We start from the raw sequence: 20,929 nt of genomic DNA, 5'->3' as shown, positions 1-20,929 counted from the left end.
GATCCAGATCTCAGTAGTTGGAAAACAGGAGGTGACCTTGCCGTTATCACTGCGTTATGTCAGCATCTGTCAGCAACATAAAAAAGACGTAAGACAGTGATAGTGGTGAGCAGTTTATCATCCGCTCATCACTAAACGAGTGATTGGTGCCTAAATGCATATGAAACCCTAAATGATTGATATGACTCTGCACAGGGTCCTCTGGGTCCTCTGTTCAGGACCCAACCCTGAAGAGAATTTGCAGTCAGAACCCTGTTTCCACAGGCATCTTTTCATTTGCTTACATCCACTTAATGGGTGCATTTTGCCGTATAGTAAGTAAAACATGCTATTGGCACCAATTGTTTAGAGATGTGTAGCCTGAGATTCTCTGCTCTATTTGCTTTTGTGCTGCAGTACCTGGACCAACAGATAAATGCCTTGGTCAAAGAGACCTTACCGCAGTCAAATAGTGGCATAGCTTTTAAGGTCACTTGCTGAAAAGCAAATTACATTTGATGGATGCTGCTTCAAAGGTCAGTTAATAAGGTAGTCAGCACCTGTTTTATAGCGCAATTCCCTGGACCCAAGCTTATTGAATGCTGGAAAATGCACTGCTGTAAATGAAGATAATCATAGGTTTTGTTTAGATGGGAACATGGTTTGTTTAGAAAGAAAGAGAAGTGAACTTGGTTAAAAAGTATCACAGTTGAGGCTAACAGTTGTGTGTGTGTCCCCCCCCCTTTAAAAACAAACAAACCTGAAGCTTACTGAGACTATTGTAATGGATTTTTAAAAAATGTTTGAGAGAATTTACAGGGATAAGCATTAACGATACCACATTATCACCCAATTATATTAGGGTCAGTCTGCCCTGCCAGGCATTGACCTGCATGTAAGTGAGCTTTGATTTGAAAACATGACATTCAGTGGTAGAAATACTTATCAGGTTAAGTACTGGTGTAAAAATAAAACAATCTATAAACAATATTGTGTGCATTTGGTGTGATTGCTGCATTACCACTCGGGGTGGGGGGTGGGGCAAAATCTATATGCAAAGCAGCTCAGCTTTCTTTTTCCTTTATTCCAAAGAAAGTGGTTTTCCCCCCACTTCCCACATTTAAGAAGAAAACTTGAGAAAAACACAGATTGTATCTGGAGGAAGCTCAAAGCTTAGCAAGTAGAAAGAGGGATTCCACTTATCTCAGACTGCATTTTAAATTCCATGCACACGTGTGTATCCTTCTCTTGAGGTTACCTTTTCTTTTATCTTCAGCTATGCATGTTTTTGTAAATAAATTCTAAATTCTTTGAAAATGATTACTTTAGAGGCAGAGGAATTAATATGAAGTACATACATGCAAGTGAACTTTCTATAATTCTGGATGCTCTATCAGTTGAGAAAATTTATTAAATTGCTTTAACTGTTGTAGAAATATGTAAATATTATCTGCATAGGCCTGTCAGAATAAAAAGTTTTCAGCAAGTGTTTAAAAGTTGCAGCAGAAGGTGTCTGTTGAATTTCTATTTGCTGAGTATTCCACAGTTATGGATGGCTAACACCATAAGGCTTGAATTTGTGTTGTCAGATGAGCATCAAAACTCAGCAACAACTCAGGAAAAACTCCTAATGATCTGTTATTGACCTGGGATATAAGGGTTAAAGTGATCGCTGAGGTATCACTGCCTCTAACCTACCTCACACATTTGTTGTGGTTAACTGAGGATGAGTACACCACCTTGAGCACGTTGGAGAAAAAAGTGGGGCATGCAATAAATAAATGAATAGGAAAAAAACAGCTTCCCCCCCTCCTTGGTAACCACCAGAGGTTTGGGATTGCACCAACCCACCAGCATGACCAATGAGCATGGATGGTGTAAATTAGAATCCAAAACATCTGGAGGGCACCCGGTTGGAGAAGTCTGAACTATAAGCAAAGCAGCAGGCCTGCTTGCCCATTTTACAACACTCCGCAATCGGGATGATGATGACGATGGTTAGTAGTAGTAGTAAACTGGGCTACCTGGCCATTTTAAAAAATATTGTTTGCTTTAAAGCAGAACAAATCACCGTATTGGTCGGGAAAGATAAGAACAAAACGCAGCCTATGCATGCTTACCTCGGAGTAAGCCCCATTGTGCACAGTGGCGCCTCCTTCCGAGTAAACATACATAGGGCTAGAGACTGTTCCCCTTCCTTGACACCGACTGATGCCTACGTGGCCATGATCTGACGTGCTATTTTCTCTCCCCTCTCCGCCCCTGCATCACCCCGACTGCAGCTAAGCGGTGCATATAATTTGTTTTTTTATTATTTTTTTATTATTTTTATTATTTAAAAAATAGGAATAAATAATTGAGTTCGGGAGGGGACAGGAAGAGGGCGACAGCTGGAAGGCGCATTGGGCGTGCTGGGTGTTTGCAAGGTCTCTGCTGCTTGTAAATCCTCCCGGGAACCTAAACGGGGAGGAGAATCCCTCCCCAACTAAGGGCAAGATGAAGGCGAGGTTGCTTCACGGGCTGCCTCCCACTGAGCATGCTCACCCTCCGCCGGGCATGCTCAGTCGCCGCGGCGAGGCAGGAGTCCCCCCTCCCCCCCCAGCAAGCCATTGGGACGCCGGCTTCCTCCTTCCTGCCTCGTTAGCGGCCGGCGAAGCAACTTTAGGTGAGCGGCAGGGGAAAGTCTGGAGCCACCGGGCGGGCCCTGTTGCGAGCAAGTGGATCTGCGAGGAATGGGGGTGGGATGCTGGGCAGACCCTTCTCCCTGCAATAGGTAGATGCAGACAGGGACGCGGGGTCGCCCACCCTCCTTGATCGGGAGGGGCGATAGCAATAAGGCGTCTCTATCACGAGGTTGGGGGGCCGGGGAGGGGAGAGCGATTGTCATTTAGCCTCGCAGCTGCTCCAGATCTTTGGGGTTGTTTCCTGCAATGTGGCTGGCAAGCAGTTCCCAGGGAAATTTGTGTCAACTTTCCCCGCTTCCTCTTTCACACCATCAACCCCCTTTTCCGGGAGTTTCCAGAAGTCGGGTGGTGGCCCCCACCCCCACCCCCAGCTTCCAATTAATTCTGTGCTTGCTTCGGCTAGCTGTGCCTGTGAACTAGGCCTTAAAGAAGCCCTCCAGATCAGTGTATCACAAACTTGGGTCTCCCAACTGGGTTGTATGTTGTTGTTGTTTTGGACTGCAACTCCCATCATCCCTAGCTAACCAGTGGTCAGGGATGATGGGAATTGTAGTATGAGAAAAACAACTGGAGACCCAAGTTTGTGAAACACTGCTCCGGGATGATGTTGGACTACAACTCCCAGCCCTAGCTAGGGTGCTCAGTGGTCAGGGATGATGGGAGTTGTAGTCCAATAACACTCACGTGTGCCTTAAAAGAAACAAACTGAAACCTTTCCTGAGGATTCTTGGCTGCATCTGGGGATAGTCCTTTATTCCTGTGGTATTAGCAAAGCTGCACTCCCGAGCCTGCTTCTGAGCTAACAAGGGAGTGAAAGGTGACAGGCAACTCAAGAGCTAGCTGTTCTCCCTAAAGCCCAACAATTTCGCTCAGGTTTTCGTAAATGGCGCTAACACGGTTAGTGTTGCTGTTGCTACCCTGTGAGCTCATAGCTGCCAAGTTTTCCCTTTTCTCGTGAGGAAGCCTATTCAGCATAAGGGAAAATCCCTTTAAAAAAGGGATAACTTGGCAGCTATGTGTGAGCTACACCTGTGTCATTGAAAGTGGGGGGATCACAAATACAGCAGCGCAGGAAAACCCTTGCACTTGAACCCCTTCGTTCTTGAGGGGCCCAGTGTGCAGACATGGCTGTCACTTCTCCAGTATCCTGACCTCTCAAGGCTGGCCCCTGTGGGGCAATTACTCTTGCTTGACAAATTTTGAAAGACAAAAATCTCTGCACTGGGGGAGGTTGTACCAGTAAACATATACCATAACTCTGGGGGTTTCACATTTTTATGTAAAATAGCGTTGTCTGGTTCATCTGAAAAGTGATATATAAATACCTCAAAATGAATGACCAAATATGTTCTTGGTGAGTTTACATTGGTTGTAGTTAAGCACTATAAAGTGGTCACTGACGTTTTATTGTTAGGAACACCGAAAACTGCCAGGGTGGCATCGGAGGAGGATCTTGAGGGTGTGCACTGGACTTAAGAGTTGTCTTGTGTCTGTATATTTTTTTATTCTCTGTGTTGGCTTCCATGGCACTCTATGTAAAACTTCTCTCTCCCTTTGCCATAATGGGCACTCTAAAAATGGCTACAATCTCCTGACTTTTGGTGGAAGCAGTTGAAACTTAAAGACACTGGATAAAACTTAATCAAGAGTGGATTAAGCCTGTCAAATTGCAGACAAATAGGCCTAGGAACTCTGGTGGGGGAACATTCTTCTGCAATCCATATTAGGGCAATACATTGATTAGGCGAAAAGAACTTAAGCCTCCATTTTGGCTTCACATTTTGAGGAGGGTGGGAAGCAGGGGTTTATCTCGCTCTTTCTTGCCAGGTGACTGGGTGCTGTGTATTCTTGCTTGTGCATTTAAAAAAAACCTTTCTGCTGGTGGTTATGTCCTCTGAAATAGGCTGTACAGATCCTTGATAGGCCTCACAATATGAGACTGACTAGGACACTGCCCTGGAGTTGTGAAGATCTTTGTTGTTTGCTAAGAACAACATAGAATTATTTTTTTTTAAAGCACATCTGAATTTAAGCACATCTTTAAAAATCATTCACTGCTGTGCTTTGCGAAAAAATAATGCAGAGCTCTTGTTACTACTCCACAGGCAACCTTTTACTTAGCCTCACTTCGTGCAAAGTCCATGGAACTAGGGAAACACTGAGACATAGGAAAACATAGGGCTACAATGTGCAGAAAATTATAGAGCTACAAAGTTCAGAAAAGCAAAGTGACAGGGCTTTGTGGAGCCCCTGTCTCATGCACATGTGTGTTGATGTCATACTTTGACAGGGGAAGCCCCCTAAACAGTGTTAGAATTCTCCCAGATGCCAGGTCCAGTTGCGACCATGTGGACATCCTTGGATGCTAGGATGGTGACAGACACCTCCATTGTGCTGACAATATACACAATTCATTTACAGCTTTTTAATCTTGGAGGACCTGGGTGGCACTGCGGGTTAAACCACAGAGCCTAGGGCTTGCCAATCAGAAGGTCGGCGGTTTGAATCCCTGCGACAGGGTGAGCTCTCGTTGCTCGGTCCCAGCTCCTGCCAACCTACCAGTTCGAAAGCATGTCAAAGTGCAAGTAGATAAATAGGTATCGCTCCAAGCGGGAAGGTAAACTGTGTTTCCGTGTGCTGCTCTGGTTCTCCAGAAGCAGCTTTGTCATGCTGGCCACATGACCTGCAACCTTTGTATGCAGAAGGACTTCGCTTTGTATGCTCTGAATTTCCCACCATTTCAGAAGGGGGAGGGACATTTTCCCTATCTACATCCTCTAGTCTACACCATGCCTTGTCCTTGTCTTTTCACAAAATTAAAAAGCCGTTGTAACCTTTCCTTACAGGGGAGTTGCTTCAACTTTTTTGGTTGTCATTTTCTGCATCTTTTTCATCTCTGCAATATCCTTTTTTGAGGTATGTTGACCAGGGCAGTTTTATTTCTTTCCTAATTAACCTAAACACAGATTTGGGGTAAAATGAGAATCTTAGACCATTTCAAGGTAGAGTTGTACACTGGGGTATATAGCACTTCGCAGAATAATTGATCAGTAGCTATCAGCTGATGAAGTAACAGTTCCAGTCCCCCCATGTAGCCGATGCAGCATAATTCTGCATTATTATTATTTTAGATTCAGTGTGTTTAGTGCCCTCCAATATTTTACATAAACGATTCCAGCAGCTGCCAATATTTTACATGAATGACTTGAGTAGCTGCTGTCATATAACTAAAAGTTCATAATACGGGTCCAATCCCCTGAATATGTGACAGAAGGAATAATTTTAGGTGGTAGCATTGCTTACGACCAATGTGCTCTTGACATTTTTTGAAGCATCCAATTTTTCCACAAATTGCTATTGCAGTGCTTCAAGGTGTGTAATAAATGCCTAGAATGATATGTATAAATACCAAAGATTGAAGTTCTTATTTCCAAATTGACATTAAGCAGGAAGAAAACCTAGTTTATAATGTGATATTGGGTATTCAGTGTCATAGATGTCAGTCTACAGAATAATGATCATTGCCAGCAGGCAGCTTGGTATGCAATTCTGAATATAAGATATGACTTTTTAATGCAATTTAAACACTGTATAGAAGGCTAACCAGCTTATATGAGTTCCCCACATTAATAATAAGAAAAAATATATATCTTTCTTTAGTACGATATGTATCATTCTCTTCCAATCTAATTTTTTAAAAACTAGCTTAAAATTCTTTATTTATAATTAAGACTTCTCTCCGCTTGGGACTCCCAGCAACATACAATGTATAACCCACAGGCTATCACTTGACTCACACTGTCCCATCCCAGCTTCTGTGGGAATGCAAGATCACCATGGGGCGGACACTCATGAGCCCATTGTTCATGGGGAACTAATTGTTGGGGAGCGAGGGAGAAGGCTTACTCTGCTGTTTACAAGTGATGGGTTGCTGCCTTAGAGAACTAGGCAAAAGAAAGGGTGAGGACCAAGTGTTCCTTTGGTATCGAGCTCCAGGTTAAGCCTGGTGCTTTGTAGCGCTTGTCAGCCACTCTATTACAGACAAACCTTGGAAGTCAAACAGAAGTCCGTTCGACTTCCAAAACATTCGACAACCAAATCACGGCTTCTGATTGGCTGCAGGAAGCTCCTGCAGCCAATCAGAAGCTGTGGAAGCCCTGTTGGACATTTGGGTTCCAAAAGAATGTTTGCAAACCAGAACAATCACTTCCGAATTTGCACCGTTTGGGAGCCAAAACGTACAAGTTTCAGGGCGTTCGACAACCAAGGTACAACTGTTCTAGGTGTAGCTATTCTGTGTTGAGTAGCTAGTTTGGGAACCCTGAAGCAGGGGTGGCTAACCAGTTGTTGTTGGACTCCCAACTCCTATCATCCCCAGTTGGCCTAGCCGGTGGTCAGAGATGATGGGAGACGTAGCCTATCAGCACCTGGAGGGCAAGTGGTCGATCACCCCTCCTCTAAAGTGATTATAATTGCTAATGCGTGTTTATGGGCACATTCCAAAATAATAATAAAAATGTGGAAGGGAGGAATATGTCACGATTTTTAAAATTACATTTATCATCCATTTTAGAGGATACCAATCACTCTTTGTCAAATGTTGATGAATAAAACATTGCCTCACAGAAAGTGAAGAATGCCTAAAAAGAAGACGGGCGCTCGCAAGAAGGCCGAGAGCCGTAAAGAACGGGAGAAGCAGATAAGGGCTTCAAGAGGCAACATTGATTTGGCTAAACATCCCTGCAATGCCTCCATGGTAAATATTGAGGTGTATTTCCGATATTGGCTTTAAAATTCTTTCTTCTCCTCTCCCAGTGTCAAGGAGAGGAGGGTGAGATTGACAGTGCTTTATCAGACTGAAATGAGCAAAACTAGATCCTAAGCACATAAACTTGAGATTTTGCAAAAGACACCGGATGTTATAAATCTTCTTAAACAATGAAATAATTCCCGTTGTGCACACACACACAGAGAGTGAAATTCTTCTTCAGCTCTTCTTCAAGTTGTCTGGTTTTCACAAAGGAAGGGGGAGGGCAGGGGAAGGGTGGAGGCAATTATAAATAAGAGCTGGCTGTTGGTCCAGGGCAGGCATCCCCAAACTTCGGCCCTCCAGATGTTTTGGACTACAATTCCTATCATCCCTGACCACTGGTCCTGTTAGCTAGGGATCATGGGAGTTGTAGGCCAAAACATCTGGAGGGCCGCAGTTTGGGGGTGCCTGGTCCAGGGCAAAGCTTTTGGAGCCCTCCTGGCGATACCAGAAGGACTTTATGTATAAAAACACATGGGCATAGACCACCTGCAGCACTGACTATTGCACCTTCATTGTGTGTTTGTATTCGCACGGGGCACTCAAAGTGGGGAAAGGACTAACACTGTATTCATGGCAAGTGAATTCACAAGTTTATAAACTCTGAATTTAAACGGGAACTCCTATAAAATAAGCTCTCTTTCTCTTACAGGAATGTGATAAATGTCAAAGGTAAATGCACATTCAGTATTTCCTTTACATGTAAGATTTTTGGCACCATTTTAAACTGACTTCGTTCATTTATTTATTTCACCCTTTTTTTATTCTGACAGACGGCAGAAAAATAGAGCATTTTGCTACTTTTGCAGCTCTGTCCAGAAGCTGCCCATTTGCGCACAGTGCGGTAAGTCTTTCTCTTATTTCTCTGTGTTCCTACAATTGGTCTGGGCTTAGAATTTAATTTTTGCATTGTGGCCTGATTATACAAACGAAGTCATATTTTGGCTCTGTTGGTGCCAGATGTGGCTGGATTTCAGTTTCCGTCATCCCTGACCATTGGCCATGCTGGCTGGAGCTGGTGGGAGTAGCGACTCCAGCAATATCTGGAGGGACACAGGCTATTCACCCTCAGACGCAGCAGGAAAGTTACCTTATTTGGGCTCCTTCTGGGGCTGAAAACATTAGCTGCTTTTAGTTGTCCAATCTAAACTATCAGCACCTTTAACCATGCAGCAAATTAATTTTAATAAAGCAGTTGTGAAAACTGCAGATGAAAGGGTACATCTTTAGAAGAGGCAGCCCCTCTAGTGCAGGAACGTGGAACCCACAGTCCTCCAGATGTTTCTGGACTCTGGAACCTTTGTCCCTCCAGATGATGTTGGACTTCCAATTCCCATCAGACCCAGCAAGTGAGGTCAATTTTCAATAATGCAGCAATATCTGGAAGGCAACAGGTCCCCCATCCCCATCCCCATTCCATGATGAATAAAGAATGCCTCTTCTAAAAAAATAAATTATTTGGTTGTATCCAATAAGACTGTCATATTAGTGCAAAGACTTCGGTCTGCACAACGGACTTCTTCTCCTTGCTCCACCAAATCTGCTCCAGAGGGTTGAGGGAAACCCACAAAAAATTGGTGAGTTGCATGCCAGTGGTGGAGGGGAGAAGAGGGAGAGAAAGTCTGGTCACATAGCCAGAAGTCCTTACAGGACGGTGTTGCTGGATCCAAGTCATTGTTTTGATCAGATGTGTATTGATATGAGCAATTTAAAATACCATAGTTTGCTCAGATCTCTTGGATGATAGCCCTTATTCTCACTCCCCCCTCCCTTAGCTGGAAACACTTGTAAACACTGAAAGAGACAAATGCTATGCCTTTTTTATGGAGCTTTAGTGTTGCTGAACACTCTTGTATGTGTGTGTGTGTGTAATATTTCTTTTCCCTCTGTAATAGGAAAAACAAAATGCATGATGAAATCTTCAGACTGTGTCATAAAACATGCTGGTGTGTACAGCACTGGGCTTGCTATGGTGGTATGTATCTGGAAACAATAAATCAGTTTTAGGATATGTGATGAGTGCAACTAAAGTCTGAAGAGATTACTTGCCTGACCGTGTTGATGGCTCTTTTCTTGATACCCAGTGGTGCAGCTCAGTAATTTTCGACCCTGGAGTGGTGGTCTTACCACAAAGAGGGAGTTGTGAAGCTCACATTGCTCTTCTGCAGCCTTCCCCACTCCCCTGCAATTCCATGCATTACAGTGGTTTCTACATTCATGATATACTGGAGCAAAAAGCCGAAATAGTTTGCCAACCCTGGTAAATAAAAAGCAAACATACTCATAAGCACGCACAGTTTCACATTTTAAACTCATAGCACCATCGTGACTACAGCGATAAAATGAGCTTTGGTTCTGCTATCCTGAAGATAAACACATGTATTTTGGAATAAGCATTTTTTTAAAAAAAATTATTCAAATTAGCAACCAGAACCTTCTGAATCCTGGCTATAAAATGTTTTTTTTAAAAAATAAGGCAGGATGCTGATGTGGGAGTCTGTGTGCCCCTACCCTCCATCGCCTTTTGTTGCCATTTGGAGACCCCTCGACTGCAGAGCCTTGGATTTCATTGTTGAGGTTCATCCACTGTTACCTGTTCAGACTGCAGGAAAATGCAGGAATGGTAACATTTGCACAGATCATTGTGCAGGCTTACGTCCTTTTCAAATTACAGTGGTACCTCACAAGACGAATGCCTCGTGCAACGAAAAACTCACTAGACGAAAGCGCCTAGCGATTCTTTGTTGCCTCGCAAGACGAAGCTTTCTATGGCCGTGTCTCGCAAGACGATTTTTTTTTTGCCGCCTGCCGATTGTTTCTGCAAGACTAAAGTTTCGTAAGACGACATGACCCACGGAACGAATTATTTTCGTCTTGCGAGGTACCACTGTGATAGGCACGACCATGCCTATCTGTAAGGCAGCTTGCAACCAAAGTCGTGAATATTCCCATCTTGGACTTCAGAGTCACGTTTCAAGAGAGATAACACATTGCTTCCATGAAAGGTAACAATGAGCCTGGAATCATGGGAAGGTTAACTAGTAACTCAATACAAAAAACACCATTAGCCCATATACAGAGGAGAGGAAAACAAGATTATGCTTTTTTTTTTTAATACCGTGTTTAACTCAAATCTACGTAATGCTCCCCCTTTTTTGGCCAAATTACTACACAAAAATTAAGGTACGCGTTTACATTCACCAGTAAATCCTTTTTTTGGTTGCAAGGTTCTGAAAATTGAGGTGCACGTTAGATTTGATGGTGCAGTAGACTCGAGTAAATACAGTATTTCTTTTGAAGTTTGACTTCCTTGCTTCTGCATGCTCTATGCTGCCCTGAGCAAACTGTGTAGCACAAGTCCTCTTGCAAATAATTATTTCTGAATACATTGCCTGGTATGAACATAATGGGCAGCTCTGTTGTTGTCCACACGGATGGCTCCCTGGATGAGACAGAGCATCAAGAGCCAATTCATTTGGGGAGGGGGGCAGGAGTAGCCAGTGGAATGCAGACTGCTTGTCCGGGTCTGTTGCATTCCTTAGCGAGGACTTCCGAGCAATTCTGGTTGCTGAGCATCATGCTGAGAGTAGTGTGTGGGATTAAAAAAGAAAACACACACACACACACACACACACACACACACAAACCAAGGGGATTCAATTTCATGTAATGTACTTTAGGAATGGGTACTTAGCAGTCCTGCAAAAAAAGAGAGAAGAGTCCTGAGAATATGGAATGCGTTTGGGAGATGGATGGCAGCGCTGAGCAAAATTGCCTTCCACTGCTTCAGAATGACTCCCTCCTGCTGCTGCTTGGAATGCATGCCTGGTCCTTCCTTGTTCAGCAGAGCTAGTGCTTATATAGAGGTCTGCCAAAGTCCCTAGTAACATGTGGGTTCTTCTTTTGCAGGGGGCCATATGTGATTTCTGTGAAGCTTGGGTTTGCCATGGCAGGAAATGCCTTAGCACCCATGCTTGTATCTGTCCTCTGGCCGACGCAGAGTGCATTGAATGCGAGAGGGGTGTCTGGGATCACGGTGAGTTGTTCACCAGTTAGAGGGGTGTGTTCCCTTGTTTCACTTGCATTTCGAAAGCTCTACAATTACCAAAGGAAGGTGGCTACAAGGCTAGTTTTCTTGCCGTAGCAAGTCTTTATGAATTGAAAACAACTTTTGCAGAAGTAGAGAATCCTAAAATTAGAGGAGAGGCAGACCCATTCTCATATCACCTTTCGCATGTGAGAAAACTATTACTCGTTCTATCATTGAGGATGTGTGTTAAAGTTGTACTCGGGGTAGACTTGTTGAAATTGGTAGGCTTAAGTGCCTGTGACTTAGCTGGATATCCCTTGGGAGTATTTGCACAGGCTGTTTTGATTGGCTGCAGCTCATGATGCAGTTTATCACGTGAACTCCCTCCCACTGACACATTATCTGTCCGGGAGTATATTACACAGGAGGGAAGTTTTCAAACTACCGAGGTAATTTGTGCTACTAGCTATCATTACCCGCAGTCATAAAAGCCTGTGCTAAACCATCAACTCTGCAAAATTACAGTACCCTCTCGGGATCCTGTGCATATCTCTTCCTTCCACTACCCCCCCCCCCACCACTCCAGTTTCAGGAAAAGGTATTTCATTGGGTCTCTCCTCTTTATCTCATTGGCCTTAACAGTGTACCACCTTAGACTGCAATCCACCGACAGCAGCAAGACATGTATAGAACTAAACTGTTAGTTTAGGCTATTTGGGGGGTGGGTGGGTGGGTGGGTGGAGATGTAGCTGGAATATTTAGTTTTGATGCTGCTGTGCAATAAAATCTCTTTTAATATGGTGGTCTCATCATTCCGTAACCAAACCATCTCAACCTAACCAGGAAAATGTGATTAGTATTATAAAACATCTTGTTTACTCAAGTGGCTAGTACCACTGTAATCCACAATATTTTTCTATCTGGTGCAAGACAGGCCAGGTTTTCTTTCATTCCTATGACATCTGTTTGCATTTTGATGCTAGGGAGCGTGGGGACTGATTTTGACCTGTTACATTGTGTCTTGCTGAATCTTCTAGGAGGCAGAATATTCAGCTGCTGTTTTTGCCACAATTTTCTCTGCGAAGATGATCAGTTTGAACATCAGGCCAGCTGCCAAGTCCTGGAAGCCGAGACCTTTAAATGTAAGCTATATCCCTGAAAGTCTCCCTTATTAAAGGTGAACCAAATTTTAACTAGGCCCTGTATACCTGAAGGAGTGACCCCACTCCATCATTTAGCCCAGACCCTGAGATCCAGCTCAGTAGTTCCCTCACTGTGAGAAGTGAAGTTACAGGGAACCAGGCAAAGGGCCTTCTTAGTAGTGGCAACTGCTGTTTGGAACGCCCTCCCATCAGATGTCAAACAGGTAAACCACTATAGATGGCGACCCTTTTGCATGGGGGTTCTGTTCCTGGCCCCTGTGTACATCATGGAGTGCATATAATAAGCACACCCCACCTCATTATGCCTCCGTTCTGCCTTCTACCAGGCTGAAAAAGACCTGCACATCGGTGATTGCACGCCAGGCGCGCCTAAAATGGTCACTGCCTATACATAACTTCCCAAAGACATATGAAGGCATCCCTCTATCAGGAAATTTTTAATGTTTGATGTATTGCTATGTTTTTACTACGTTGGAAATCTCCCAGAGTGTCTGGGGCAATCCAGTCAGATGGGCAGGTTATAAATATTAAATTATTACTATTATAAGTAATAAATTATTATTCTTGTTGTTGTTGTTATAAGTAATAAATTGTTGTTGTTGTTATAGTTCAAGGAGAGCCAGGCTGGTGATCAGCCCTGTGTGTTTAGGCCCTACTTGCACTAATGCCAGGTTTGTGATGTGCCTGAATTTTGCACTTCTCCTCCAGCATTCCTGCTTGTAAAGTCCCCCACATTTGTTGTGTCTAGTTGTTCAGTCTAGTTATTCTGCTCGTCCTTGTTGTACAAGCTGTTGTTTCCAGTCAAGAGGACTTCCTCTGCTTTCAGGAAGGGAGGAAGAGCAACGTTGGGCCCAAACTCTGTAGGGACATCGTTAAAATTGTCTGTTCGCTTCTTTTTTCGGCTGAGGCGAAGTGTTCATTTTCCTTGTACTTTAAAGAGGCACAGTCATGGAAAGCCTGAGGCTACCCATTGAACTGAATAGTTGACCTTGGCTTAGAAGGCAAAAGGAAAAGAGCAAAGCCATGAAATCTCATTATTCAAGCACGCCTTTTTTATCTTGCCTAATAGGTGTTTCCTGTAATCGACTTGGGCAGCATTCATGTCTCCGTTGTAAGGTAACAGCAAAAGCGTTCAGAAAGTAGATGTATCGAGCTCACCGCTCTCATACATTCAAAGCTGCTGGCGGCTCTTGCCACGTCCTTCTCCACAATGCATCAAAAAACGTCTCCTGATTCCCACCCGCCTCCCCAAAGAAGTTATCTGGGTCCTGTTCCCATCTCTCTTTGATTAATGTAACCTCCATGCTGTGTTCCTGGACACTTGGTGTTCCTTCCCTCCAGTCCTTCTAAACCCCAGTTGCTAAAATTGCCTTCCTTCACTCATTGTTACAGCCTCAGCACTGCCGCCGCCTTTTCCCTCTGCTGGTTTCCTTTCATTCAAAATGCAAAAACGTTTCATCTTTGCCTGGCTGCCGTCTGCACCAGCCTGCTTCCGCGTGAAGCCAAGATAACATCTCATTACCTTGCACATTTTCTATATATCTGCTAATATTATCGTTCACGGGGTTCTGATGAATCATTTGCCCCAGGGAAGTGGGCCTCGTGGCCCCTCTCCCCAGACCACTCCCTCTGGTTCACCAGTGCTATCTGTCACCCGGCTGAAATTGTGTCCTTGGACTGCATTAAAACCTCTCGTTTGCCTTGATGAAAGATGGGGAATGTGTGCATACGTGTTTGTAGAAAACTCTTTGAGTTTTGCATGGCTGGCATGCACCCTATTGTACAAAGGTGTGGGGCACATTCCTTGCCCCATTCACTTTTGCTTCTGGTCCTGCCCGCCACTGGCATGCAGCTGAGTCCAAAGATTTGTAGCCATGACAGAGAAGGGCTTTATGGGGATGAAGAGCCCAATCTCAGTTACTCCAACTTCCCCTGTAGTTGCTCACAGCTCTGTACAAGAGCTGATTAAGTTGATTGGGAAGGGGAACAGCTGTCCTTACGGGCCCTGATTTATGCTGAGTCTTGCATAGCCAGCTAGACTGAAATGTCTCCATCCAGTTGCCCCACTGGATTGGGCAACAAATACTTAAGAGGAGGAACTATTCTTGTCTCCTCTTAATGTCTCATTAGCCAGCTTTCATGCAAAAGGCGGGCTGCATATATTCTAGAGAATTTAAAAGATTCAAATGGAGCTTGCTAAATGGTAGTGGTATGTATCCCATCGCCACTCAACTTTGGCAATCTGTTGTGTTTCTCCGTGGGGCTTCTTTTCCGATTGCAGCCTGTTCTTTTGTGATGTATTTCCCCTATTCTTTTCTTTTCTTTCTTTTATATAACCCGCAGGCTTGTTTCTGCGACGATCATGCACGGAGTAAGGTTTTCAAACAAGAGAAGGGAAGGGAGCCTCCCTGCCCTAAGTGTGGCCATGAAACGCAACAGACTAAGGACCTGAGCATGTCAAGTAAGTTTCCCTTTGGTAACGGTGTTCAGAATTACCCAGGCGCCAGGCATGTTTTGCGACTGACGTGGGTCCAGTTGCGACCACGTGGAGATCTCTGGATGCCAGGCTGGTGGCTGACATCTCCACCTGGCTGGCCCCTGCAGCTTTCTTGAACAGTTAAGCAGAAGAGCTTACATATTGCATTAATCTCCCACATTTTTCTCCCAAGGAGTACATGGTTCACCTCCCTCTTCAGTTATGACTGGCCCAAGGTCACCCAGTGAGCTTCATGGCTGAGTGGGGATTTGAACCCTGATCTCCCAGGTCCTGTTCTGACACTCTTAACCACTACACCCCATATGCTTCCTAGAGTACTTCTGCTATGGGGCAGCTATATTAATCATGTCACTTGGAGAAGCTTCTCTTGAAGCTTGAATTTGTTTTATTCTGGATTGTTTTATTTGATGTTTTAATGTGCTGTAAACAGCGCTGAGCTTTTGCATTAAAACATAAAGCAGTATATTAATTAATTTCAACACCCCACCCCACTGGTACCTAGACATTCCATTGTGGTGGCCGTAACCTAGATTAAAGGTGCCATTTGGGAATTAGCTTATATACCTGAGTTTCTAACACTGGTAACCATTTCCACCTGCAGTTACCCTTATCGCCTGCAGCAAACCTCATATTGGGAAGTCCATGTTCTTTCCTGTTCAAAAGGCTTGTCTTGAAATCTTGGTAGCATATTTTCTAATTAATGCAACGAGATGAGGATGGTTTCATCTCAGTCAGAAAGGGTGCAAACTGCAGAGAAGCCTCTGTGCCTCATTTCACCAGGAGACTCTGGTCCCCAGAATGATCCTGTAAATGACGAGGGGGAGAGAGGGAGAAAAAATGGAAGAAGATGAAGAATGAATGAATCAATAGGTTTCTTACGGATTTGCAATAATGCCTTACCTGCTTCTAGTGTTATTTGTCTGTGCAATCATGAGAATTACACATGTGAAAATAGTTGCAAGGTAGAATTGTTGGGGTTTTGCCTGAACTATTTAACACCCACCTTCCTTAATGGGAAGTAAAACTAAGACAGGATGTTTTCCTCTCTTTCTGCAGCACGCTCTCTGAGGTTTGGCCGACAGACCGGAGGCGAAGAGGCTGACGGGGCTTCTGGGTATGATGCCTATTGGAAGAACCTTTCGGCTGGCAAAGATGATGATTATGAAGCAGAGGATGACGATGAAGACGAGGAGGAAGAGGAGGGAGGGAGGGATTCAGAAACGGAGGCAACCGGTATGTTTGGTCACTTGAATTTAGGAAGGACCTATGCCAGCGGCTACGCACACTATGAGGAGGCTGATGACTAAGGCTGCTTTCGTAAGCACACTTTTAAGAGGCAGTAAGGTCCCCTTTAACATAGTGGCCCTTAACCTCCGGGTAAACATGCTTAGCATCTGGCCACAAGCCCACATTTATGGTGGAGCTAGCATGTGAGAGGAACTCTTTTGTGTGCTTAGTGAATTTTTATGTGTGGTGGCACTGGAATAACAGCTCGACTTTTCAAATAGCAAAGCTTACTAGGAATCAAAAGGAATGGAGCAATTTGCAGGAGATCAAGAAAAGATTTGTATGGCTAAAGATATTGGAAGACTTGGAGAGTAAAGAGTTTGAGGGTTCACATTAGTTCAGGGAACCTGGAAATGAGGATGAGACCTAATGCTCTCTCTGCAGCATAAGTTGGAAGTGTGGGGAAGGCTGAGGTAATTTTTGTTTCCAGGCATTCTTCAGAAGCAAAGTTATTTTTCTTGAGTAATTTTGGGGGAGGGTTGTGTCATCATGTTTCATAAATTCGTAAGTATTGGTGGCAGTGGGCATCAACTTATTTTTATATATTGAAAGCTGTCTCCTAGGTTTTTCATAAATATTGATCCAGCTTGAGCCCTTGGGGAAATGCTTGCTACAAGCTATTGTACTCTAAATATAAATTGAAATTAAAGTTACTTTGACATTTTGTGTAAGCAAGGCTGATCAATATAGTCTCTTGTAATGCACTACTGGAGAATTGTCAGTTCCTGCCTTTTTGAACGGCCAGACATTAACTGTAGCGCTCGCAGCCACTTGCAGTGTGACCTAAATAAACTTTTGATCTTAGATTTGTCGCCATAAAAATGTCACTGCATCCTCCTTGCCTAATAAAGTCCATCGCTCTCTCTCTCTTCCATCCTGTGTCCTTGTGTTTTGCTGCAGCAGAGGGAGGGTGGTGTTGACAGATATATGGTTAGAGAAAAGGGCACGGCCTCCTAAAACAGCCTCCTAAAATCAGTGACATTGTCAGACCTATAGAATAGAACGGTATCCCATCATGCCCTGGGGCCAGCTGCCCACCCTGTGCAGCCATGACATGGTGCCCCCTCTGATAGGCCTTTTACCCTTCCGGGGCTGTTTGCCTTCACACTTCCAGCAGCCCTGCTCTGTTCCTGGTGCTGCCCCACCCCCATGCTACTTTAAGTCTAGTTTTTATCTACATTGTGTATGCCCCCACACCCCTTCTTTTCTCTTCCTCCTTTGTTGTGTTTGCTGTCAGCCACCATCACTCCCACCCAGCTGAAGGGATGTGCTACACCCACTGGAAGGGGTCTGACCAGCTTCTCCCCCTGCCCTTTTAGTTTCAACCAGAGGGCTTGGGAAAGTTTGCCTTTTATTCGGTATGTATGCCAAGCACCTTGGGACGCGGGTGGCGCTGTGGGTTAAACCACTGAGCCTTGGGCTTACCAATCAGATGGTCGGCGGTTCAAATCCCCACAATGGGGTGAGCTTCCGTTGCTCGGTCCCAGCTCCTGCCAACTTAGCAGTTCGAAAGCACATCAGAGTGCAAGTAGATAAATAGGTACCACTGTGGCGGGAAGGTAAACGGCGTTTCCATGTGCTGCTCTGGTTCGCCGGAAGCGGCTTAGTCATGCTGGCCACATGACCCAGAAGCTGTATGCTGGCCCCCTCGGCCAGTAAAGCAAGATGAGCGCCGCAACCCCAGAGTTGTCCGCGACAGGACCTAATGATCGGGGTCCCTTTACCTTTATGCCAAGCACCTTATATATGAAAATGTGGGGTAAAAATATTTAAATGAAATAAGGTAAGAGGAGTGGTGGATACTCCACCCAACCCAAAACATAAATCTGTTTTTAGCTATTTCTATTTTATCTGTAAGCTGCCTTGAGTCCTGGTCTGGGGGAAAGGTGGGATTTTATTATTCATGATGATGATGATGGTAGGACATGCACACACACATCTCTAGCGAATGCACATAGATTACTGGAGAGCTGCAGGTATTTCTTCTAAGGCAGGGGGAGTCAATAGAGTGCATCCAGAGAGCATGGTTAAGGATGATGGGAGTTGTAGTCCCAACAAGATCTGGAGGACACGGTGTTGGCTACCCCTGCTCCAAAGGCATCCTTACCTTGCCTTTCCTGCAAGGAGCTTTGAGAAGGTGGCATGTTTGGCCAGTTAAATTCGTTCACAGGGTTGGTATGAGGCTGGAATTCAACCAGGAAGTTATGTGACCAAGATGGTGTTTGGCCCAGGAGCACCACTGTCTGAGCCTGACAACCTAACCCCCAGACCACACTGGTTCTTGGGCAGTGACTATATTTGTTTACAAACGTAGGGTATGCTTTTATATATGGAATAAGTACATCCATAAGATCTGTAGCTCAGTGCTAGAGCATCTGCTTTGCATGCGGAAACATCTGAGGTTCAATCCCTGGCATTTCCAAGGAGGGCTGGCAGAAAACCTTGCCTGAAATCCAGAAAAGCCTCTGCCAGTCAGTGTAAACCAGGCATGGCCAAACCTGGCCCTCCAGATGTTTTGGGGCTACAACTCCCATCATCCCTAGCTAACAGGATCAGTGGTCAGGGATGATGGGAATTGTAGTTCCAAAACAGCTGGAGGGCCAAGTTTAGGCATGCCTGGTATAAACAATATTGAGCTAGATGGACCAACATAAGTACAACATAAGCTAGGTTTCTCTGGATAGAACATAGTGTTCCAGGCAAGCTTACATTCTTTATTTGATATATTCTATTAAAGCTAGAGCAGGGAATTATAAATCACAGCTCTTTGCACAAAGTCCCAGATAGGAAGATAACTAGCTGCCCTGATGAACTCACCAGTGTTTTGACATTGCAGAAAAGGGAGTGGGGGGGGATCTGCTGGGTTTTATAAGGCGGAGCAGCAGCGGCTGTTAAAGAAAATTCACATCTCCAAAAGTGCTAATGAATTGCTAGTCCACCTTCTGTGTTCTATTTTTCTCCCTAACTCCCTGGAATTAAATTCCCATAATATTCTAGGTTCAATTTTCCAATTATGAGACAACATTTTTGTCACTGGCTGCGCCAAGGGCTGTTGATGTAAAAGAATGAATTATCCTAATCAATGTAAAGGATTGTTGAATTTTTCTTTGAGATATTCTTACATTGATTATCTCCCTCTAGGATAAGTTCCTTTTAGCTATTTATTCTTCTGCTTTTGCCATGGCGGCCTGTAAATAAAATGAGCTGAAGCCATAACACACAGCACATTCCATTTATAGACTATACTAGGAAGTGAAAGCACAGATTTTGCAACCAAGTCACTACCCAACATATAAACAATAACTTGTTTGTGTTCTTGGTTTTGAGCATAATATAGTGAAGTACAAATATTGTACAATACAAATATTGAAGTGGACCGATAGAATTAACTGCATTGAGGAGGGAAATAGCATGCATTTGTCTTTCACAGAGTATGTACCATCACTTAGATAAAATGGTAAATTGCCTCATCCTTTTAACTTATTCCCAATTAAATAATAATAATCTTAAAATCATTAGTGACTCCCTTTGCTACTTATGGAAACTTCTTCCATACAATTGTGACAGTTACTTATTTTTGTTTGCTGTGTTTATGCCTGAAGTTCTTAACATCAGGCATCAGTTTTCTTACAGATAATGGTCATTAGGGTTTGCTTTCATGGAGAAATGCGCCATTCTGAGTTGCCTGAAGATACAGTGTTCTTGCAGGTGAAGACTTGTTGTGTTCATTCCAGGCCCATTAAAGGAACTAGAGATGTGACTGGGACAAACAAGCATATTCCCTATGGCCACATGTCCCCATTTCCTAGCATCTTGTTTCTATTTTTATCGGATGTACTTGTGGTGCATTCTTGACAACGGAGGCTGTAGAATTACCTAGGGAGGAAATGAACCGGAAAGTCCCAGTTTATTTGATGCAAAGTTTCTATCGCAATATGTCTCTGGCACTCTGCGGATACTGTTTTAGAAATGTGTAAGTAACAGTTTTTTCTTGTGGTAGTTCCTGTGTATTTGGCTATAAGCCAAGCAATTTCCATGGGGTTGTAGAGATATAGTGCCTGGTGGATTTGTCTACAAGCCTTGAATCTGTTGGGTTGGGTTGACTTATTTATATTGGAATTTATGAGTCACTTCCTCCCCAAACGCTCTCAAAAGTGGTATGCAATGAAACATTTAAAACAAAAGTTAAAAATCTAATAAAAATAACAGTTGAAAAAGGTCAACATTCAAAAATACATTTTTTAACAGTGTAGGCAAGGCAACGTAACTAAAATTGGCAATAGATCCAAGGAAAAGGATCAATGACATAATAGTATTAATAATAAAATTACTAGGAAAATAATATACTGCCTTTCATTTCAAGAAGAAATATCAAGGTGGTTCACAAACAAATCAAAGCCAACAGCAAAACCAATTATAGAAATACAGCTACCTCTAATTACAATGAATAGTAAACTGAATACATTAAAACATCCATAA

At 43.8% G+C, this 20,929-nt stretch overlaps 1 protein-coding gene across 5 annotated transcripts in view; it reads left to right on the top strand.

The window, feature by feature from the left end:
- Positions 1–17,322, top strand: part of NOAZFP (nucleolar atypical zinc finger) — a 33,643-nt gene extending 16,321 nt beyond the window's left edge. The window contains exons 1-11 of one of the 5 annotated variants that reach the window (XM_035111685.3): positions 2,338–2,644; positions 5,510–5,579; positions 7,290–7,419; positions 8,126–8,145; positions 8,247–8,317; positions 9,369–9,448; positions 11,383–11,509; positions 12,541–12,645; positions 13,736–13,782; positions 15,010–15,127; positions 16,220–17,322. In XM_035111685.3, coding sequence (XP_034967576.1) covers positions 7,300–7,419; positions 8,126–8,145; positions 8,247–8,317; positions 9,369–9,448; positions 11,383–11,509; positions 12,541–12,645; positions 13,736–13,782; positions 15,010–15,127; positions 16,220–16,470 — 939 coding nt within the window. In that variant the 5' untranslated portion in view covers positions 2,338–2,644; positions 5,510–5,579; positions 7,290–7,299 and the 3' untranslated portion in view covers positions 16,471–17,322. Of the gene's footprint in view, positions 1–2,337; positions 2,753–5,509; positions 5,580–7,236; positions 7,420–8,125; positions 8,146–8,246; positions 8,318–9,368; positions 9,449–11,382; positions 11,510–12,540; positions 12,646–13,735; positions 13,783–15,009; positions 15,128–16,219 lie in introns of those variants that run through there. The other 4 variants (XM_035111686.3, XM_088660307.1, XM_088660308.1 and 1 more) reach the window with 4 other exon arrangements.
- The last annotated feature ends 3,607 nt before the right edge of the window (positions 17,323–20,929 follow it).

This window comes from Zootoca vivipara, chromosome Z1 (genome assembly GCF_965207765.1).
Source record: "Zootoca vivipara chromosome Z1, rZooViv2.hap1.1, whole genome shotgun sequence".
NCBI lineage: Eukaryota > Metazoa > Chordata > Lepidosauria > Squamata > Lacertidae > Zootoca > Zootoca vivipara.
This window is presented reverse-complemented; position numbering and strand designations above follow the sequence as displayed.